Source organism: Babylonia areolata, chromosome 24 (assembly GCF_041734735.1).
Source record: "Babylonia areolata isolate BAREFJ2019XMU chromosome 24, ASM4173473v1, whole genome shotgun sequence".
Lineage (NCBI taxonomy): Eukaryota > Metazoa > Mollusca > Gastropoda > Neogastropoda > Buccinidae > Babylonia > Babylonia areolata.
This window is the reverse complement of record NC_134899.1, coordinates 7,711,728-7,734,465: the sequence shown is the minus strand read 5'-3', so window position 1 is coordinate 7,734,465 and position 22,738 is coordinate 7,711,728. Positions and strand designations below refer to the sequence as shown.

General features: G+C 38.3%; 1 protein-coding gene across 1 annotated transcript in view; it reads right to left on the bottom strand.

Annotated features, from left to right (window-relative positions):
- The window catches only part of LOC143299022 (transient receptor potential cation channel subfamily M member-like 2), a 90,253-nt gene that overhangs the window by 28,421 nt on the left and 39,094 nt on the right, over positions 1–22,738 (bottom strand). Inside the window, exons 16-22 of the mRNA XM_076612099.1 lie at positions 21,559–21,632; positions 11,411–11,545; positions 9,434–9,577; positions 4,893–5,126; positions 4,193–4,367; positions 2,647–2,700; positions 1,374–1,391 (exon numbers count right to left, since the gene is read on the bottom strand). Coding sequence (XP_076468214.1) covers positions 1,374–1,391; positions 2,647–2,700; positions 4,193–4,367; positions 4,893–5,126; positions 9,434–9,577; positions 11,411–11,545; positions 21,559–21,632 — 834 coding nt within the window. The remainder of the gene's footprint in view (positions 1–1,373; positions 1,392–2,646; positions 2,701–4,192; positions 4,368–4,892; positions 5,127–9,433; positions 9,578–11,410; positions 11,546–21,558; positions 21,633–22,738) is intronic.

Below are 22,738 nucleotides of genomic sequence, written 5' to 3'. Positions count from 1 at the left end.
GGAAACTGATGCCCCTGACCGTTCTCGCTGGAGGATGCTGTGCTCTAGTGGCATAAAGATGTTTGAAAACGAGAGAACGCTGGCCATTAAGGAGAAGCGTGAGCAAAGGAAGCAGGGCTTTCCCTTGCAATACCTGTGGGAAGTGCTGCGCATCCAGAATCGGCCTCTTCTCCCATATGAGGACACACACCGACAGATAAGTCTGCCTGCCTGCCTACTCATCCATCGTCCGCCAGGAGACTCCATCATATATGAATCTCTAGAATTATGATGTTTGGCAGGTGAGTTCATACAACCATGCATTGTAACATGGTCAGAGAAGCTGGCTGAGCTGTATGGTGCCATGAGGTTTGCAGCATTAGCAGTTCATCATATTTTGGATCACTTTCCTCCATTTTCTTCACCTCCTTTATCACATACAACAATCTCTGTCTTATCAGCAAGCTCCTCACCTTCATATTTTTCATTCTCTAGTATTTGATCCCATTCCAGTATCATCCCGTCAATCATTCTGTAGATTTCAGTAGAATGTGCTTTAGCAGCAATTGTGAAATTTGGTCAGATTCATTCACAAGTTAATGGGCTCAGGTCCTTTCCTTTATCCATGAGTGTAACAAGCACCAAACTCCAAATAGTGGTGACACCTCAATGGACTATCATAGAGATTTTTCCCTTCATTTCAAGGCCTCCCCATATGATATCAAGCTAGCTCCAAGCTGTTCCTGGTATGAGTGCAAAAGGGTTAATTATCAACAGCATGGTGAATGTTTTTTCTTCTTTGCTGCTCTTAATATCTGGAACAACCTTCTGTGCATCTGATTCTACCTCTGCTTTTCGCTCATCACTAAAAACTCATCTTTTTAAAACCTATCTATAAGCACTCTCAGCTTCCTTCTTCTCCAACACCATCCATGCCAACTCACTTTGGATACGTGAAGAGTGGGAAAGGAAGAGTGGGGGAGAGGGAGGGGTTTTGAGAAAGAGTAGTCATGAATGATTTATGTAATCTATAATATTTTCTTTCATGTAAAGCGCCCTGAGCTCTTAGAGAGAATGGGCGCTACATAAACATACATTATCATTATTATTATTATTAATAGTCCTGCTCATGTAGCAATGTATGCACATACAAAAACACACATATGCTTACATATACCTGTTGCTGTTAACAATCAAAGACAGTTCGTCCCATCTCTCTCTTCTCTCTTTCTCTCACTCTTAAATGCACATACATACATTCACAAAAATATCAAATTTATCAAACACAATGTATATCATCTAAATCAGTAACTTTACTCTCTGTAAGCAAGCAAACACACACACACACACACACACACACAATCCTATGCATACATACACTCAGATTTACTCACTATTTTTGAGTCCTGAACCTGGAAAGAGACCAAAAATGTTTTTCATTTGAATCATACAGGCCACAGAGTTCTTACTCTATATATTTTTTTCTTTTGGGTGTCTATATGTACATTATGTGTGTATGCTAACAAATGTTACTGCATATGGGCTCATCCACTGAAATAGACCTTTGGCCAAATCACTGAACCATTCACGCACACACACACACACACACACACACACACACACACACACACATGTACACTCACGCAAACATAGGCACCCTCCTTCACAACCCGATGAACTTCAGCACCCCTCCCCTTCCCACTTGCACACAATCATACATGGCATAAGCTGCAAGCAGGACGATTGTTCAGATCATTTGTTGTTGCTGTCGTCTGTTGATCAAACAACTCCGCCTCTGCCAGGCCCTTCGTGACCCAGTCATGAAAAATACAATGAGTTATTTCTTGAGACTTTGACTTTGTAACTTGGGTAACCCCATCCGCATCAGCTCTGGAACCACCTTTCTGTGTACTGTCCCAAGTGATCCAATAATGAACACGATTTTTGTGTAAAAGCCAGCATCTTTTCATGTTAGACACAGTGGCATCTACTTGTCAAATATGCTTTGGTAGCAAAGCACTGGTCAAGAAAGGCATCTAAAGGGTTTGTGACTTATACGATGAACGCTATCAAGAAGGCACAGGTCAGGTCTGCTCCTGTCAACACTGGCAACATTGTCTAGAGAGATAAGCTGGTTCTCGAAGACAGCTATATAATCTCTGTACAGACCCTGTAGTCATCTGCAACAGTTCGGTGCATGCGAATTGGTACTGAACTGGATTTTGCACAGTGGACATGTCTTGGGGTATTCCTATGGACAGTATGTACTGTTTACAATGAACGTTTCTAGCCTTTGCAACCTGCCCTTGAAGATGAATCTGGTGAGGTGGTCATTGAGGCTGCTGTTTGTGAGGTGGCATACAGAACAGGTTATGTCTGCAAAAGGCAAAGACACTCTCTGCAGTACTGCCCTGCACACACACACACACACACACACACACGCACACACACACCTGCATATGCAGACATCTAGAATCCAATTTTCTATTCTTATCCAACTTATTTGTGGAGAGTGCAGCCTGAAATGAACATGCATGTTTATTCAATAAAATGTCATTGCATCATTGCATTGCATATGCAGACACACAAGTGGACATACATTCCCAAGCACACACTTGTATGTGTACACACACACACACACACACACACACACACATGCACACTTACCACTGCAGTACTTGACCTCGTCATAATTATAGTAAAAGGAACAGCTCTTGTTACCTGCACATATACATAACCCATATGTGTACACAAAAAGACAATACGGTTTGTCCTGACATGTTGCTGTCACCATTTTATAAAACTAATTAAAAATCAAATCTTCAGCAAATTTGTTGATATATGTTTTGGCATCTCAACCCTGCACAGACCAGAACTCTTTAAATCTAATGAACTGAACCACAGATTTCATCCTGCACTCAAGTTCATCTATGGGTATATCTGAAAGAACCACCCCAAACAGACATCATGGTCAATTCAAGACACCTTGCCACAATTGCACACTACAACCCCACTGATTCACACCCTTCTGCTCTCTTCAAGTCATGTGTGTGCCACCAGAGACTCCATACTGTATTCACAGTTTCTTGTGTCTGCAGACTTTGCAGCAGTACTGAACATTTTAATACTGGAACGTGCGGGTGTGCATATATATCTTTGTATATATGTGTGTGAGGTTGGGGGTGGGGGATATGGGTGTATGTGTGTGTGCTTGTACAAGTAAGTGTGCCTCTGTGTGTGAGTGTGAGTGTGTGTGTGTGTGTGTGTGTGTGTGTGTGTGTGCCGTGGAAGCTGCGATACGTAGCCTAGAAATGAGTGTGTGGAGGAGGGGGGTAGATGGGGTGCAGGGTAATGTGTGTGTGTGTGTGTGTGTGTGTGTGTGTGTGTGTGTGTGTTGGGGCTCATGTATGTTTATGTGTATTTGACTGTGCTTTCATACCTGTGAAACTGCATGTTTGGTGCATATCTGTTATGCATATGTGCATGTATGTGTGAATGTGTGTCTACATTTTTTTTTTTTTTTTTTTTTAACATTTATTTGCTCATTTATCACCATTGTTGTCTTTTTTCTTTTTTTTCACACTTATAGTTGACTTCATCAAGTTTTTGCGCTTTATACATATTAGTAGTAGTAGTAGTAGTAGCTCTTTTTTTTTTTTCTTTTTTTCTTTTTTTTCTTCTTCTTTTTTTTCTCAAGGCCTGACTAAGCGCGTTGGGATACACTGCTGGTCAGGCATCTGCCTGGCAGATGTGGTGTAGCGTATATGGATTTGTCCGAACTCCCTGAGCTACTGAAACTGAAACTGAAACTTACGCCGCCATGTTGGCAGCCATACTCTGTTTTGGGGGGTGTGCATGCTGGGTATGTTCTTGTTTCCATACCCCACTGAAGACTGACATGGATTACATGATCTTTAACATGGGTATTTGATCTTCTGCTTGCCGTATACACACAGGGGGTTCAGGCACTAGCAGGTCTGCACGTATGTTGACCTGAGCGATCATAAAAATCTCCAACCTTTACCCACCAGGCATCTTGGGATAAATGAAGATCAGCAATTAAGTCTCTTGATGTAAAGATGGTCCTTGCTCTGCTGTCAATGATCAACCAAGAAGGAATGTTACATATGAAGATATGCTTGTATATTTTATAAACACAGACACACCCAGTCACACACACACACACACACACACACACAAATATTCATCTCACCATTCAGGTCATCAATCTTGGTCAAAAACAGGCCAAAGATGGCTCTTGAAAAGGCTTTCCGAAGTGACTCAACACCAAGAGGATAGTAGGGATATATTGTTGCCTGAATTGTCACTGCCCCAGACACCAACACCATGAAAAACAGCTTCATCCAGTTGCTGAAATCCTTCCTTATCTGAAACCAACACACGCCATTTAGTTCATGGTTAATATATACAAACAGCTGATTGTTTTAATCATTTATGTTTTCACAAAATACACAAATAGAAGACATACAGCTTAGTCCCTCCTTTTCCTCTCAAGCCAATGTTAAGAAAGTTCAGTACCTCTCCCTGTGGCTTTCAGCGTGTTTAACAATACGTGATGTAAAGAACGTACAGGAATATGAAAAACATTAAAGATACAAAAGCACTAGCGTTGCTGTTTTAAAACTGAAATAACATCACTGATTTAACATTGCCAAAGAAAAGTCCGGACCCATCTGGACTCTTGTCTCAGGTCCTTGAGAAATTCAATCCAAATCCAGTCAAACACATTCATGGTAACAATGGGAATGGTTCTGAAATCCTCTACAGCCCCATCAAACCACCTTCATAATTCCCCTCACCTCACCACAATTTCACCCCCTACCCCCACTCCCCAACCACCTGCCAACTAATCTGACAAGCAGCAAAGTGAAGCCAAAAGCCTGCCAACCTACCATGGTGATGATGCTAACAAGCATGGGTCCTAAGGTGGGACTGATGGGCATGGCCATGGCCATGAAACGGAAGTAGAAGAAGAGGAGGAAGATACTGAGCAGGAACTTGGTGGTCATGAAAGTGATGTAGTTCACAAAGCGTGTCAGGATGCGCAGCCCCAGCATCAGCAGGATGAACAGGGAGATGAAGAAGATCTCTATCACTGATGATGTCAGAGGCACTTCAGGGTACAGCTGCAAAGAGTGAAGATGAAATGAGCCACCTGTGAAACCACTGCATCTCTGTCAGTATGCATAGATCATTATCAGCCTGTTTAATCATATCAATATGGAAAGTTTTCTCTTGCTCTGCCAGTCATTGTTAAGAGAAAAATACTGTATTGTGTTCCACTGCATTATTTGGAATTGTACTGCATCACATTTTTGGCTCATGCTAACAAAGTGAGTCAATGTAATTACACAGATTTGGGTATCTGTGTGTGTGCGTGCGTGCGTGCGTGCATGAGTGAGTGAGTGAGTGAGAGTGTGTGTGTGTGTGTGTGTGTGTGTTCTTTTGTTTAATGCCTGTCCACAATTATGATTTTAGATGAAAACCCATCCCCTTCCCCATCACACCCATGCCTCATGTCATCATTACTTACTCTATTCCTCTCTCTCCTCAGTTTGCATAAAAAGGTATGAACAAAATAAAAGAGCATACTAACTATTCAAGCAGTAAAACTACAACAGAGAGCCAATGAGGATCCTAATTTAACTCTGAAGTATTTCAAACATAAGCTGATTGTCATGTTGAACATTTGCAATGGAAGCAAATGCTTAACTACAGATTTTGTGAATGAATGGGTAAAAATGTTTTCATCTGTTTGCATTCACAGATAATATGATAATAATAATAATAATGGATACTTATATAGCACACTATCCAGAAATCTGCTCTAGGTGCTTTACAAAAACGCTTTTGATAACATAAAACATTATATCTATGTTACATACACACACCAAAATGTGACCACACACACACACACACACACACACACACACACACACACGCACACACACTGCATACATACATTTCAACATACATGTGTATCTAACAGCTACCCTAACACATACGCACACATAGGCAGGCACAAGCTTACATAAACACACGCACACACAATACACATTCATATACATGCATGTAGTTATGTACACATACATATGTATACACACATAGTCAAGCACACCTAACGAAAAAGAAGTGGACCTGCCACAATTGAACTTATTGCTGAGGGAAAAGGTGAGTTTTGAGACGAGATTTAAAAGATGCGAGGGAATCAGAGTGACGGAGGTTATCAGGGAGCTTGTTCCACGTCTTTGGCGATTGAAAAGAAAACGATCTGTGTCCATAGGTCTTACTTCTGACGTGAGGTATCCTGAGAAGTCGAGTATCAGAGGAAGAACGGAGCTGGCGAGACGGGGTATAGATATGGATGAGTTCAGAAAGATACTTGGGGCCAGATCCGTTGACTGCAGAAAAGGTCAGAGTGGATAGCTTATAGTCTATTCGATCAGAAACAGGCAACCAGTGGAGAGACTGAAAGAGAGGAGAAACATGGTGGGACATATGCATGGGGGTAGTTGCATAACCACAAATGCAAATCACTTTTGAAGTAAATTTTGTTTTTATAGCATCCAGTCATAGTCTGTATATTTGATTGGATAGCCTTCTGCTACTGTAATATCCTTTTGTTTCAGAAGAAAAGATACAATCAATTTTGCACAAGCTATAGTTAGTATTTTCAGATCCCACTTTGTTTATTGACATGATTCCAGCAGGTTTTCTCCATTAAATAATAAACTTCTATTAATGTTAATGCAATGGAATTTAAGTATCTTTGTGAATATCAAATGCACATTTTTTTTGCACATGGATTCACCCGCTCATTTCCCACAATCCAAGGGATCCAACAAAAATTAATCTTTATAATATGAATCATCAAAAAATGAATTACATGACAAATTTCTGTTATGAGTCATCCGTTTATTTTCAAATTAAATGATTTTCATGTTTGTAATACTGATTTAAAATTGACACAAGATAGCAACTGAACTGAATAATGATCTAGACCCATTAATATCGCCATAAATTCTGCTTTGAATGTGGAAACATCTTTACTACCAAAAAGATAGTACCGTAAAGTTCGGTCTATAAGCCGCGACTTTTTCCCCCAGCTTGAACCTCTGCGGCTAATAAAATGATGTGGCTTATTTGAGGATTTTAACGATCTCGGAAGTGTCATGTTCTTGTCTGTTCTAAGCTTCACTTCAAGTTCAACTCACCAAAATCATGATTTCTGTCCATGAATTTTTGGATGAGCTTCAGGTTAGTGTGCTAACTGTTCATGATTTAAAAATCAAATCCGCACACATTAAAGCCTTCAGATCAGCATTCAGGTCTACTCTACTCAAGAGCACACCCTCATCATGCCGAAAACGCGACAAAATGCCTATGATGCAGCCTTCAAATTGAAGGCGATTGACCTAGCAGACAACAGTGCAAATGACGAACCAGCAGCGACCTCCACCTTGCGTTCATGTTCATCAAGTGAAAGTGAGGCTGAAGTCAGTGACAAGATGGCGGAGAAAGCTGCGCTGGTTCTCTTCAACTCAGACACTGAAGATGAAGATTTCAGTGGATTCAGTGAGCAGGACGACATGAATAAATTTGACTATCCCTAAATTATGGATCTTATTTTCGTTGTGTTTATTTGTGTGTGTGTGTGGCACTAGCAGTATTTTCGCTTGCTTTTCTCTGTGTTGTTTCCACCTGTGTTTATTTCATAACCTACAGTATTGACAGCTTTTCTGTAGTATCGGTATGTGTTTTGGTACCGGTAATAAGTGCGGCTTATAAGCCAGTGCGGCTTATGTGTGTATGAAGTTCAATTTTTTTCAAACTTTAGTGGGTGCGGCTTATATACCAGTGCGCTCAATAGACCAAACCATACCGTAAAGGTACTTTGATCTCTACTTTTATTCATGGAATTATAAATGCTATCCCTGCCTGGTTTGTTTTCAAGTAGTGAACCACCTGTATTTACCTTAAGGTGACTTGGATAGTTTTCTTAAATGTGAGATTCAACAAAAGCAGAGAGAGCAGTGCCTTCAGCTTTTTATCCCATTTAGGCATAGTCATGTATGATAACCGAGGGGCAGTCTGATTTGGGTTTACTCCTGATGTCTTAAAAATGCCAGAGGTATAAGAACCTAAAGTTGTAAGGGAGTAAACAAACTGTGCTCTTTTAGGGAAATGAAAGTTTGATTTTAAACTGATCTCAGCAGTATTTTACTTTTGCACTGTTGTACTTCTCAAGACATACTTTGCTGATGCAAGTTTCATCTATTCTTCAAATGGTAATGTTTCAATTTGTTTGTACATTAAAAAAAAAAAAAGTTGAAGCATGAACTGGAACACTAATAGCAAGCTTATATGCTTTACTATCCACACTTTATAAATTTTTCAGCATGTACTTTGGCGTAGAAAAGAATCTCTCTTGTACATAGATTGGCTTTGAAAATAATAGTGTTGTTGCTAGATGTATCAGTACAGAAGTATTTTGACCCTGGCGTTGCTTGCTTACGATCTTAAGTAAGTTGGGGCTTTTTCCAGCCTTCGTCAAGAGGTATTCCAAATGTAAATTCCATGTCAGTTTTGATGAAAGGAATTTGACGACTTGTTTATATTCAGTCACTGACCCAACTATTTCAAAAGTACGTATTGTATCTGTGTTTAACCAGGATAGAACAGAACCATGCAAGATTTTCTGTCTGCAGAGTCAATCCATTTTCTGACACGTAACTAGTCAGTTTATTCGGTTCTTTGTATAGCCTCTTTTGGTATTCTACTGATCTAACAGGGGTACAAAATAATAATAATTGATGTGAGATTAAAGGTAGCTAAAGATGATGGGGAGACACTGTTTTAAGTCATGGACTTTCTCAAGTGGTCGCTATACATTCATATCAAAATCAGGATATAGTGTGGTTGATTATTTCCTTGTTTCTGAAGACCTTTTTGCTTTTGTTTTGGAGTATGGTCAACTGGGGGTTGTAGACAGGACTGAATCAGACCACTTACCACTGGAACTACATCTCAACATTACTGAAGAATCTAACAGAAGTACAATTATAACTGGTCATATCTGGTCATTTACTAAGATTCATCAGAACCAGAAAGTGGTGATGGAAGACAAGAAAAGTTTGAAACACTAATTGACTTGGGCTACTTTAGACAGATATAATTTTTGGTTTCCAGACACAACCTTGGGTTCTACAAACATTAGTTTCAGATGGTGTGCAAAAATGTGATTTGGATTGATAGGACTGTAAAAATATAAGCATTGGTACCATCCCTCTTGCTTCCCCCATGACTTCTGTTTTTTGGTTTCATTCTTATTGTTTTAAATCAGAAGAAATTATATCTGAGCCACGAAGGCTTCACCTCTTGCTGTATTTGTTTGTATCAAACAACTTCTGTTTTTGCTTTGTATCACACTCACCTTTTTTTTGATGATGGTGCGACGAATCAGTTCCACCCACAAAGTGGTAGTCCAGATCACAATAGCAATGTTCAACATGAAGTGCCCACACCCAGGCATCAACAGGCCCACACTCATCAGCGTCAGAAAAAGACAGTACAGCAACTGCACACAATGAAACCATACAGACTGATTAGTGGGGTGTTTCACACAGAATTTCCTGTCTAAACCACACACAGTGAAACACAGTCTGATTAGTGGGGTGTTTCACACAGAATTTCCTGTCTAAACCACACACAGTGAAACACAGTCTGATTAGTGGGGTGTTTCACACAGAATTTCTTGTCTAAACCACACAGTGAAACCACAGTCTGATTAGTGGGGTGTTTCACACAGAATTTCCTGTCTAAACCACACACAGTGAAACACAGTCTGATTAGTGGGGTGTTTCACACAGAATTTCCTGTCTAAACCACACAGTGAAACAACAGTCTGATTAGTGGGGTGTTTCACACAGGTTTTCCTGTCTAAACCACACACAATGAAACCATACAGTCTGATTAGTGGGGTGTTTCACACAGAATTTCCTGTCTAAACCACACACAGTGAAACACAGTCTGATTAGTGGGGTGTTTCACACAGAATTTCCTGTCTAAACCACACACAATGAAACCATACAGACTGATTAGTGGGGTGTTTCACACAGAATTTCCTGTCTAAACCACACACAGTGAAACACAGTCTGATTAGTGGGGTGTTTCACACAGAATTTCCTGTCTAAACCACACACAGTGAAACACAGTCTGATTAGTGGGGTGTTTCACACAGAATTTCCTGTCTAAACCACACAGTGAAACAACAGTCTGATTAGTGGGGTGTTTCACACAGGTTTTCCTGTCTAAACCACACACAATGAAACCATACAGTCTGATTAGTGGGGTGTTTCACATAGAATTTCCTGTCTAAACCACACACAATGAAACCATACAGACTGATTAGTGGGGTGTTTCACACAGAATTTCCTGTCTAAACCACACACAATGAAACCATACAGTCTGATTAGTGGGGTGTTTCACATAGAATTTCCTGTCTAAACCACACACAATGAAACCATGCAGTCTGATTAGTGGGGTGTTTCACATAGAATTTCCTGTCTAAACCACACACAATGAAACCATACAGTCTGATTAGTGGGGTGTTTCACACAGAATTTCCTGTCTAAACCACACAGTGAAACCAGTCTGATTAGTGGGGTGTTTCACATGGAATTTCCTGTCTAAACCACACAGTGAAACCACAGTCTGATTAGTGGGGTGTTTCACATAGAATTTCCTGTCTAAACCACACAGTGAAACCACAGTCTGATTAGTGGGGTGTTTCACACATAATTTCCTGTCTAAACCACACAGTGAAACCAGTCTGATTAGTGGGGTGTTTCACATAGAATTTCCTGTCTAAACCACACACAATGAAACCACACAGTCTGATTAGCGGGGTGTTTCACACAGAATTTCCTGTCTAAACCACACACAATCAAACCAAACAGCTCGACTGGAAAAGTTTTCAGTGCATAATTTTCTTATGTAATTAAAGTATCCATTAAGTCTGCTCTAAATGAGTGTCATGCAGAGAATTTCCTTTTGAAACTGCAATTAACAACTCCATATCACCCAATCAGAATAAGTATCCTGCATTGACTATCTCTGTATTCATCAAACAATGAGGTCATGCATCCAAACCAGAATGAATATCAAGCATAGATTTCTCTTTCCGAGGTTCTATTTTCAATAATCACCTCAGTTATCTCCATTTTTTCTTTCCTTTATTTGTCCAAAAATGTGACTGCAATGTGTGATTGCAAAATCAAGACAGTCTTTTATTTAAGAACCTGAAAATGCACATATAAATACCAACAAAGGCCAAGCAGAAAAATCAGATTTCAACCACGTTCAGTGTAAACTTTCCTAGACACGTGCACAGAAGTAGTGTTTTCTGCACCTGGCTCAGCCAGAACTTGGTGACAGGTGCTGACCACAGGTAATAGATCCGCTTCCACACTGGTATTTTCCACTCCATATTTGAATCCAGCATATTCTTGAATGTCACCCGCACCCGACTTTTCCTGGATTTGTGCTGAAAACGAAAACACAATGACAACTTTCAATGTTTGTAGCAATGAAGACCTGATCATCTTATTGAAGAAAAAACAATAACAACAAAAATCCACCTCAGGTCTGAAAAGCAGCACCGACAACTGCTTGTCAATGACAACATAATCATATCAGTTGGAATAAAACACCAATTAACACCAATTATACTTTGTCCTGAATAGCATCATTAACAAAGCAGCTGACAACTAATGATTACCATTATCCAAAATTGATGAATCATATAGAGTATTACTGGTATCGGAAGACCTGCTGAGACCAGATAGAACAAACAAAAATCTAACAATGTCCAATAATAAACCAGTAATAACAATAAAACTGATCCATACATAAAAAAATATATTCATATCTGATTGTCAGAATACCTCTCAAAAACAAATACACAACCTAGCAGAAAATCATTTTTTAAGCCTATCATATAAATTAGCATCTAAAATACATCAAAGAGAAGTAAGAGAATTATTTTACAATATTATACAATAATGGGAATACATACTGCCAATGCATATCTATGCCTTCATCGACAAACATGCACAAGCATCAGTACACAAAAACATAACACAGCGTCAACAAAACCATACAGTGACTGCTCAAGGCAGTTGTAACAAGTACACCAATACAATTTACTTTTTCAAATACACACAAATCCAATAAAGTTACATTCACCCCATCACAAAATCAAAAACAAACATAAAGTTGAGAGAAAGGAAAAGTGGTTAGCTAATAATACAGTCATCACTGGTAAATAACAGAATATGTCCAGAAATGGTTGTCAACAATGTTACCAGAAAAACAAAATCTTGTTCATATATACTGAATCCATTTTAAAGTAACAAAAAAATTGCTATGTCAGCATTGAGAAGTGAAGAAAAGGAAAAAAGAAAAAAAAAGATACATTAACCATTTCTGAGGAAAAAAAGAAAGTAAGAAAAACCCCAAAGTGGTGAAACCAAGCACAGAAAACCTCAATAAATCTGGTTCCAAAAAAGGGAAGAAAAACTAGTCAGCCTGATAATATGAGTTTAGATGCAAAACATGAATAAACTAAATCCTCCCCCCCCCCCCCCCCATGAGACTACAAATACCCTGAACTGATATAATTATTTTCCACAATGGGTCATTATAATAATTTCAAAGATTAATATAGAGTGAATGAAGTAACACTGCTTGTCTTGTAGGCTGAGACAAAATGTTAATCCTGTAAGGTTTTTTATTTTTATTTTTTTGCTTAAAAAAGCATGTTATGTAAACAAGTCACCACTATCTACAGCTGTTAATCAGTTATGTAACCAAACTGCTGAACACCTGAAGAAAGTCAGCAGGTTAATTCCACTTACGCGGTTGACAGCATTATCCTGAAAACATAAATGTCGATAGAAATGACACATATAAACAGGTAGTGTGTGTGTGCATGCATAAGTGAAAATGACAGGACTCTCAGAGTGAGTGCTAAGTACATTTGTTCACAAGTGAATCTACAAATATGAGCATATCTTAACTTCCTTTCGCCAAAACTGAAAGTCACTAAATTCTTCTGTTTTTTTTAATGTTCACACCAAAATCATTGCAGGACAGTATTACATACACAAGTAAACTTGAAAAAACACAAATACCCAAAACAACATGTAAGAGTAAATGAAAAAAAGAAAGAAAAAGAGACCTATCATTTAAAGCCACTTTCCCTTCTTTGCCTATTTTGTATTTTTTTCTGTTTTGAATATTAAAAGTCACTAAACATGAGTGAGCGCATATATGTGTGTGGGTGTGTGGGTGTATCTCTGTGTGTAGTACAGTTCATTGTGCTTTTGAAAATCTGTTGCAAAAGGCAATCGGGGATTTTGAAAGATAAAAAGCATTCACATCACCAGGTAGTTAAATTGTAACACCCATTCAATTAGAGGTGTAAAATTCAGAATGAAAATGAAATTACATTCAAATTTCCAAGAAATTCAAGGGAAAAAATCAGGTAGTCACGTCCTCAGATCCACCAGGGCAGTGCATGTAAGTCACTGATTTAACAAAGAGTTAAAACACAATGGCAAAGGACTGCAACTGGTGACCTAGCAAGCAGTGCAATGATTCCCCATACAAAACACGAGTCTTCTTGTGGCACCTCTGTCACTCCTGCTGATGGGCATTGGTCAACTGCAGCTACTGTAGGATCGCACACAGTGGATATGTCCACCACTAGTAACACAAACACCAATCCATTCCATCCTGTTATCAGTGCAGATGTATTATGGCCACGGTGATTTAAGGTCTCTGGGTGTACAGGTATGCAATAATGCAGGTAGTTTCACAATGTCTGAGAACTGAGTCACACCTCAGTGTTTGCCAATGATGCTGCTATAACTAAGTCTTAGTCACATTCAGAGGACTTCAGGATTGAGCAGGTGGTGTAGACAGAAGTTAGTGGCTCAACAACATCAGACTGGGGCAAAATCTGAAACAGTGCCTGCAGTTGATGACAATTCTGTAATTGGCTCATGTCTGATTACAAAATATGGAGGTACTAAACACCAAACTGGTTTATGTTCAATGAATATGGCATCAGAGCACACTCAATCCCATGGTCATGTACTAAATCTGAGATCCAGATAAACATATAGATAAATCATTTTCCGTGATACAGATTAAGAAATGAGAAACTGGAACAATCATGTTCACAATTGTATATTACTGCTGTGCCATTATAAGAAACTGTAATGAACACTATTGCACACACAGTGCTGATGAGGAAAAGACAGACTTAGACATAGTTAATGCAGACTATGCCAAATGAATCAAAAAAACCATTCTCATCTTCAGCTTTTCAAAATGACATCACAGGATTGGGAAAACACAAGAGTAACTGCAGGCACAAAAAAAAAGAATGTGTATAAATCTGGAAAGAATCAACAAATCTCTTCTATTGCTATCAGTCTTAAGGTCATCAGTCAAAAGGTTCCCAAAATTCTATTCAACCTTCTATGTGTATAAATCTGGAAAGAATCAACAAATCTCTTTTATTGCTATCAGTCTTAGGATCATCAGTCAAAAGGTTCCCAAAATTCTATTCAACCTTCTGTAAGATTCATTTTAAAAATCCTCAGATTTTGTTTGTTTAGTGCATATACATAATGACATAAACAATTCTTAATAAGCATCTGCACAGTCATACTTCTTGAAATATTCTATCATTGTACTTTGTACTTCCAGAAGGTAAGCTTATTCACAAACACAAACACAATCAAATATGCTATGCATTAACACTTCCAAAAGCACACACACGCAAACACACACACACACATAAACGCACGCACGCGCGTGCGCACACACACACACACACACACACACATTTAATTAAAAGAATCAATAATGAAAAAAATCAAGAAGAAAGACATAAGAGAGAGGAAAGCAGAAGTAAAGTTGAGAGACTCAAAACAGCAATGAGAAACTAGGAAAATGCATCCATATCCCATACACATATTGCATACATATAAACTTCTTATGATGCATTACCACAAGTTAATATTACTGACAGACATACACAGGCATACACAATATACTGATTTCTTGCAGAAAGTCTGTCTCAGAGCAATCCATATCAAAGCTACCACAGCCATTCCCAGTCCACAAGCTCAACACCAATCATTATCCTATGAAATGGGGTGCTGACATAAGAGTACATTCATTTGTGTGTGTGTGTGTGTGTGTGTGCGTGAGTGTGTGTGTGCGCGTGTGTGTGTGTGCACATGTCTGCTTGTCTGTGTGCACGAGTTACGTCTGCATATCTGTACATGGGCTGATAGATGGGCAGGGGGTGGATGGATGGGCAAGTAAGTAGGCAAGTATCCTATTCATATTAACTCTGCAGTTAGATTGTCAGTCATTGGTTAAAGTTACTAAAAATGAATAATGACACATTATCACAAATAACTTATGACACGTTGTATGATTTGAACTTGAAGGGAAAAAATAACTGGGTTTCTAACATGCGATTATGTTTATCTGAACTTGGTTTTGGGTATGCTTGGATTTATCAAGGAGTGGGTGACAAAAAATAATTTGAGCGAATATCCGCCAAAGACTGATTGACTGCAGATGGCAAGATTGGGAAAATCACCTAAGTACAGTGACAGATTTGATACATACAGAGTGTATAGTTCGACTCATTTAGTGAAGAAATATCAGTCTTTGAATTTAGATCGTTATTTACCATTTATCTTCATCAGATTTAGATTTGGTATTACCAAAATTAATGTTCATAAGTTTCGCTATAACAATATACATAAATCTGCTTTGTTATGTCCATTGTGTAAAGTCTCTATTGAAGATGAAGTTCATTTTGTTTTGATGTGTCCTGTTTTGCATCATCTCTGTGTGAAATTCTTACCTAAGAAGTATTATACAGTACATAAGAAGTATTTCACAGATCCGTGTTTGTTCCGATAAAGTCTACTGATGGTTTCTGACAATGAAAATATTGTTCATAGTTTGGCACTTTATCTGTCCAAAGCATTAAAGCTGTGATGGTCTCTTGTATCTTAAATTTTGTGAGGACCTTGGATGCTTATCTGATTTATGTATTGTTTATCAACTCTGTTGTTGCCCCTCTTCATATCGGGCCAAGGCCTTGAATAAATAAAATATCTGTCTCAGTCTCACCCACCTCTTTTCTTCTCTCTCACTTTCACACCAATTATGTTCGAATGTGATGTTTAGAGTAGTTTGGGTTTTTTTCTCTTTAAAATTGTCAACAATCACATCAGACACTGTCGTCGGATCATGGAGTGGCACTTGGTTTCAAGACACTGGTGGTTATTTGTAGCATATTAAGCACAAAGATGAATTGAAAATTCTGTGCTAATAAAGTGAAACTTGCCACCCACAATATTCTTGTGATAGTAAGCAAACTCGGTGATTAGTTAACATGTGTAATGGCTAATCAAATTTTAGAGTGGGCTTGTACTTTTGAAAGAGTGTGTGAGTGAGCTGGCTGATGTGGAAAAGTATCCAAGGGAGTGTAATCAGTGCTGTTACCATCCGACTATCTATATACCCAGGTATACCCAGGTAATCTCCCTTCCCCTCACCCCATCAAGTAATTTTACAATCAGTGTAATTTTGTTCACTGCATCCTGTGCTTGTGAGCACAATTGGGTGACATTTGCATGCACCTGTAACAATTCTGGTCACAGACTAGCTATGCAACAGTATACACATAAAAAGACTCAATGCCTGAAAAAAACAAGAAATATCTGAGCATAAGGGAGGGTTATGAGGCAGCTGCATCCAGAAGCTTCCAAATGTTCAAGTACATGGGTTCTGGAGGCAGTAAAGTCAGGGATGGGTGGTGGGGTTAGATGGTTTACGGAAAAGGAGTTAGAGGATGGTAAGAGAGAGTGAGTGAGCAAGTGAGAGTGTGTGTGCACATACTTCCATGGGATTGTGGATTGCATGTGACTTTGGTGTGTGAAGATTGGAATGTGTTTTTCTCTTTGACCCTCTCAGTCTCTGTGTGTGCATGTGTGCAGGTGTGTGTGATCTCTCTTTTCGTATCTGTCCAAATGCATGAATGTAAATCAAATAAAAGTGCCAGTTTATTGAGACCAGAGAGAGAGAGTGTGTATGTTAGTTGTGTAGTGTTGTGGTGTGGTGGTGGTGGTGGTGGTGGTGGTGGTGTGTGTGTGTGTGTGTGTGTGTGTGTGTTCCATCCATCCATCCACCAAAGCCAACTGACTTACCACGTCTATCTATCAGTCTACAGATATATGCAGAAATATAATTTTGTGATGATTACACAGACATGCAGAAAAAACATTTGTTTTAAACCTGTGTGCAGAAATACACTGATCTGCCGACCAAACTATGCATTCTACAGTACCCTCACAATATCTACAACCAAGAGAAAAGAAAAACTATTACCATCGCAGTGTCTACAACCAAGAGGGAGAGGAGATTATGGACTTAGCAATGTCCGCAAGCCAGAGAAAAGAGAGGCTGCCATGTTTAACATAAGCTGTACATGTCTATGAAAAAAATATTTAAAGAATAGTTTTTTTTTAAAAAGGAAATCTCAAGGTGCCCCCACCTACCTTTTTTCCTGTTAAGTTCTTCAAGGTGCACAGAAAAGACAAATACAAAAATTGAGAGGAAAAAAATGATTGCTTTCACATTTTAAAATCTAGATGATGTATCCTTATAACTTTATTCAATCATCCATGTGTTTTGTTAACACTGTTTTCTTCACAATCTTACTGTCTTCTTTTCATTCAAGGCACAAATGCTTCTTTGTTTAACACTTGGGTGAAATAAGTTACTATTGTGGAAATCATCACCTCAAATTGATCCTACTAGCTATTTTGTATAGCATCTGTAAAACAAATCTTCAGCCTTAAGCTTCTCACATCAACTCAATTCTGCCTGCTAATGATATTAGCAATGACAACAAAAATAAAAGATGATGATGGTAGTGGTGATGATGATGACTGTGATGAAAATCAGTTCCTGAAATTGTTCTGTTCATGCACTTCTAAAGTTAGAGAAATAAGGTTTTGTTCATACATCTCTCTCTCTCTCTCTCTCTCTCTCTCTCTCTCTCTCTCTCTCTCTCACTCTCTTTCTCATACACACATAAAGTTGATAAACACAAATTCACTGGATGGTAAAATATATCTCTTTGATTTCTGCATAAGATCTTAAATTTTTTTGGTCTGTATGAAAGTAATATCAGATCTGAACAACACACAAAGTGATCCAAGAGCATTACTGTTGGTTGAAGATGTCAACCTTTGTACAAGAGATTTCAGAACATTTTTTCATTTTACATACAATGATTTGTGTGTTACAAATTTTCAGTTTCATGGAATGATGTTAATTCTTTTCCATTCTTGTTATGTCACAAGCTCTTTAAACAAAATGAATACTATACAATAATTTTAGAATAACTTTTAAGGACATTTTGAAAATGCACTTAGAATGTATAGGTGACAAAGGCATACAGCACTTTGTTCCAGATACCACACAATATCAGTGAGAGATAAACACATTCTGCTTTGTTCTAAACAGATGACATTTGGCAAGACAAAGCTTGTTTTCTACAAGGTTTATATTATCATTTACTTCAACTGAAACAAACCAAATATTTCTTGTGGTATAGTAAATTCCATCCACCAGTAAAATAATCTATATTTGTTACAAAACAAGACACATCTTTGCACACATGTACACACACACACACACACACACACACACACACACACACACACACACGTGTGTGTGCACACCTATAATTCAATGAACAGAATAAACTAGTTTACTGTGCAACATACAGTTGCAACTTCAGTCAGAATCAGACACAAGATCACGAAACAAAAAATTACATAATGAAGATGTTTTATCGGAGTACTTAAAAGAAACCAGAACAAACAAACAAAAACAAAAAAGGGCATAAAAAACAACAACAAAACAATTTCAAAAACATAAATATATCAAGGGAACTGATGAAAAGTGAACAGTTTCCTTGAATGCACCAACTACTCTTTCGTGAGTCATTCTGGAGCAGCTTTAAATTATTGTGGTATGGTAACTGGAGACATTCATGAAATTTCATCCTAAAATTGCAGGCTTTTTTTTTGTTTTTTGTTAATTGTGTGTGTGTGTGTGATGCTCAGCAGTATGGCAACACCTGGCTCAAGCTGTGTGATCGAGGTCAAATTTGCTTTCTTCAGTTTCAGTTACTCAAGAAGGCATCACAGTGTTCATGCAAATCCATATATGCTACACATCACCTGCAAGGCAGATGCTTGACCAGCAGCATAATCAAATACACCCATTCAGGCCTTGAGTGCATGCACATATATTTGTGTACCTATCAAAGAGGATTTCTTCTACAGATTTTTGCCATAGGACAATATTCTCGTTGCCATGGGTTCTTTTTCTGTATGCCAATGTGCTCCACACAGGACCTTGGTTGATCGTCTCATCCACATGACTAGATTTACTGGTCAAACCTGGGAGAAAGGGCGAGAGTGGGATTCGAACCCAGACCCTCACAGACTCTGTATTGGCAGATGAGCGTCTTAACCATTCTGCCATCCTGTTCCAGAAATTTGTTGAGGAAACCAATTTGTATGCACAGCAGACACTCGAACAGCAAATCCAGGCATGCAGAAAAAAGTACTCCAGATTATCAGCATGAACAGATACAAATGTGTATGAAATGAAACAGTTATTGGATCTGACATAACAGATGGGCTTGATTTTATCAAGAAATTTGATTTGACTTTAACCCTTTGAGCCCTGAGTTCCTCAGCAATTTGAACCCTTCTGCCTGAGCTCCTGAGCCAAAATTTGCAAATAATTGGTATTTAATGTGTCACGGCAGATATAAAAAGAGTGCCCTGACCACCGCTTTACCGGTGGTAGAGAAAAATGACATAATGCCTAGCCACCCGTTGAGCGGTGCGTAAACACTTGTGTCGTGTTTTGCTATTGGTTGACTTATACTGAAATCGATTTTTTTTATCCAAAGCACATGCACAAAATACAGTGAAAAGGCGCGGCCATGTTGGTACTACATTTGCTGACGTCAGAATATTAAGGTTTTTCTGAATGGCTCTTCAATATAAGTCAACCAATAGCAAAACATGACACAAGTGTTTATTCACCACTCAACCGGTGGCTAGGCATTATGTCATTTTTCTCTACCACCGGTAAAGCGGTGGTCAGGGCTCAAAGGGTTAAGGATTGGAAATCACATCTTTGTTGTTATCACTTAGAATAGTTACAATGAATCATGTATTAGTCTCTGTTGTTGTCTTTTATCATAGGTGTTCTTGTATAATTTGTGTATACATCTATTATCCATTTGTCCAGAAAATATGTTATTGTGCAAATGACCAGACTAATGGACTCATTTCAAAAACATTGCATGCCTTTGGAAAAAATACAAAAATGCAAAACATTGTGTGTTTCATATTCTTTATTCATTTACCTTTCAGAAAATATAAACTTTTATGGGTCTCTCTCCAGTAATAAAGTGCATATAATTTTTTTAAGATATATATGTGTTTTTTTTATGAAAAATCTCTGGCTAATATTTTTCACTTAAATCTTATTTCCCAGGCAGTGAAAGGGTTAAATCACATAATGCCAATTATACGATATTGCCGCAAAAGTACTGCCTCCTACCTATATCAGTTTCTATAATCAAATGACTGTTCACTTTTCTATTCATCATGTTTGGTGCAACAGCATTATTTCAAGGCTTAAAAATGCAACAACAAAACATAATCAAGTGATGAAAATGAAACCTGTTTTATACTTTCAATGAACGCCTCTTTGACCCTGCCTTTAATAACAAAAGAATGAATAAATTATTCAAAAAAACAACCAAAAAAGGCAGAATGAAAACATAGGTAAGTAAATACAGGAGACAGACTGAAAAACAGACTGGAATTCAAACCCACACACAATTACAACCACTCGGCCTTTCTCATGCGCATACAAGCTCGTATGTGCATGCGTATGTACACACATACTTTCACACACAGGGTGAAAATGAAATGAAGTAGCCATTTGCTGACTCTGGCTTTCAACTGATTTGATAAGTTACAGACCCAGAATCCATGCAGGAAATAAAAAGCGTTGAACTTTATGAAAGGGGTGATCACCATGCGTGTCTGAGATGTATGATCAGAAATGTCAGTCCATCAGCGGAACAAAAACCATGCAATATTTTAGTCATGTCAAAAAGTTAATTTTTTTTTTTTTTTTTTTTTTTTTAAATAAAAAGACTGGGAACAAACCTGTCTTAGACATAATGGAGATAAAGATAGTGATCAAATGGTGTTTTGTAGAACAATTCTAAAACTTAGTTTGTAATCTTATACGATATTCCAACAACAAACTAGGGTGCAGAAATGCTCATCAAGCATGAGGTAAAGATGAATGATGTGCATCAAAAACATATAAAGGTTGATGCAATCCTCTTACCATTTTGTCCTCAATGGATGTCATGTGGAGCAGCATTGACATCTCCTGTGCATCTTCTTGGCCTTCATCGTCATCTGCCACAGGATATCTAACATGTAAAAGTTTTGCTCAGAACAAAAAATAAATGTTTAGAATGCAAGTAATTGAAAATACATTTGAGTCCCACATTCACTTGTATCTATGAACAGGCTTTAACATGCATGACTGTTTTTATCCTGCCATTTAGAGTAAGACAAAATACCAATAACTTCAAAAGGTTCATGCAGTCACTTTGAAGTCCCTGTCAAAAAACGGTACAGTAACCATCATGTCCTTCAGGAAGCACTCTTTAGAAACCCAGTCTGGTTCTGTGGCACAGCAATTATTGTCACTAGAAGAAGTGCATAAGACCACATAAAGAGATAAACACCACTTTAAACCATCAGCACTACAGGCTGAGCGTACTAAATTTACTGGCCTGATGGAGACGTGTAACAGTTAGGCAGAAAGAATGGAGTGTTTGCTCTGGCAATAAAAAAGAAGCCAGCAACAAAGGCGGACAGCTGTACTGAGGAGCTGAAAACTTTATCAAGACTTTATGAAGACATTTTATGAAAACACTTGAAATGAGCTGAAGAAGAAAAAAAGAAGAGAAGAAGCAGAGAATCAAGTAACGTAAAGTTCGGTCTACTGAGCGCACTGGTATATAAGCCGCACCCACTAAATTTAGGGAAAAAACTTAACTTTATACATACATAAGCCGCACTGGCTTATAAGCCGCACTTATTTCCGGTACCTGAACACATACTGATACTACAGAAAAGCTGTCAATACTGTAGGTTATGAAATAAACACAAGCGGGAACAACACAAAGAAAAGCAAGCGGAAATACTGCTAGTGCCACAAAAAAATAATAAACAAACACAACGAAAATAAGATCCATAATTTAGGGATAGTCACATTTATTCAACGTCATCCTGCTCACTGAATCCACTGAAATCTTCATCTTCAGTGTCCAAGTTGAAGAGAACCAGCACAGCTTCCTCCGCTATATTGTCACTGACTTCAGCCTCACTTTCACTTCATTAACATGAAGGTGGAGGTCGCTTGCACTGTCGTCTGCAAGGTCAATCGCCTTCAATTTGAAGGCTGCATCATAGGCATAACGTCGTGTTTTCGGCATGATGAGGGTGTACACTTG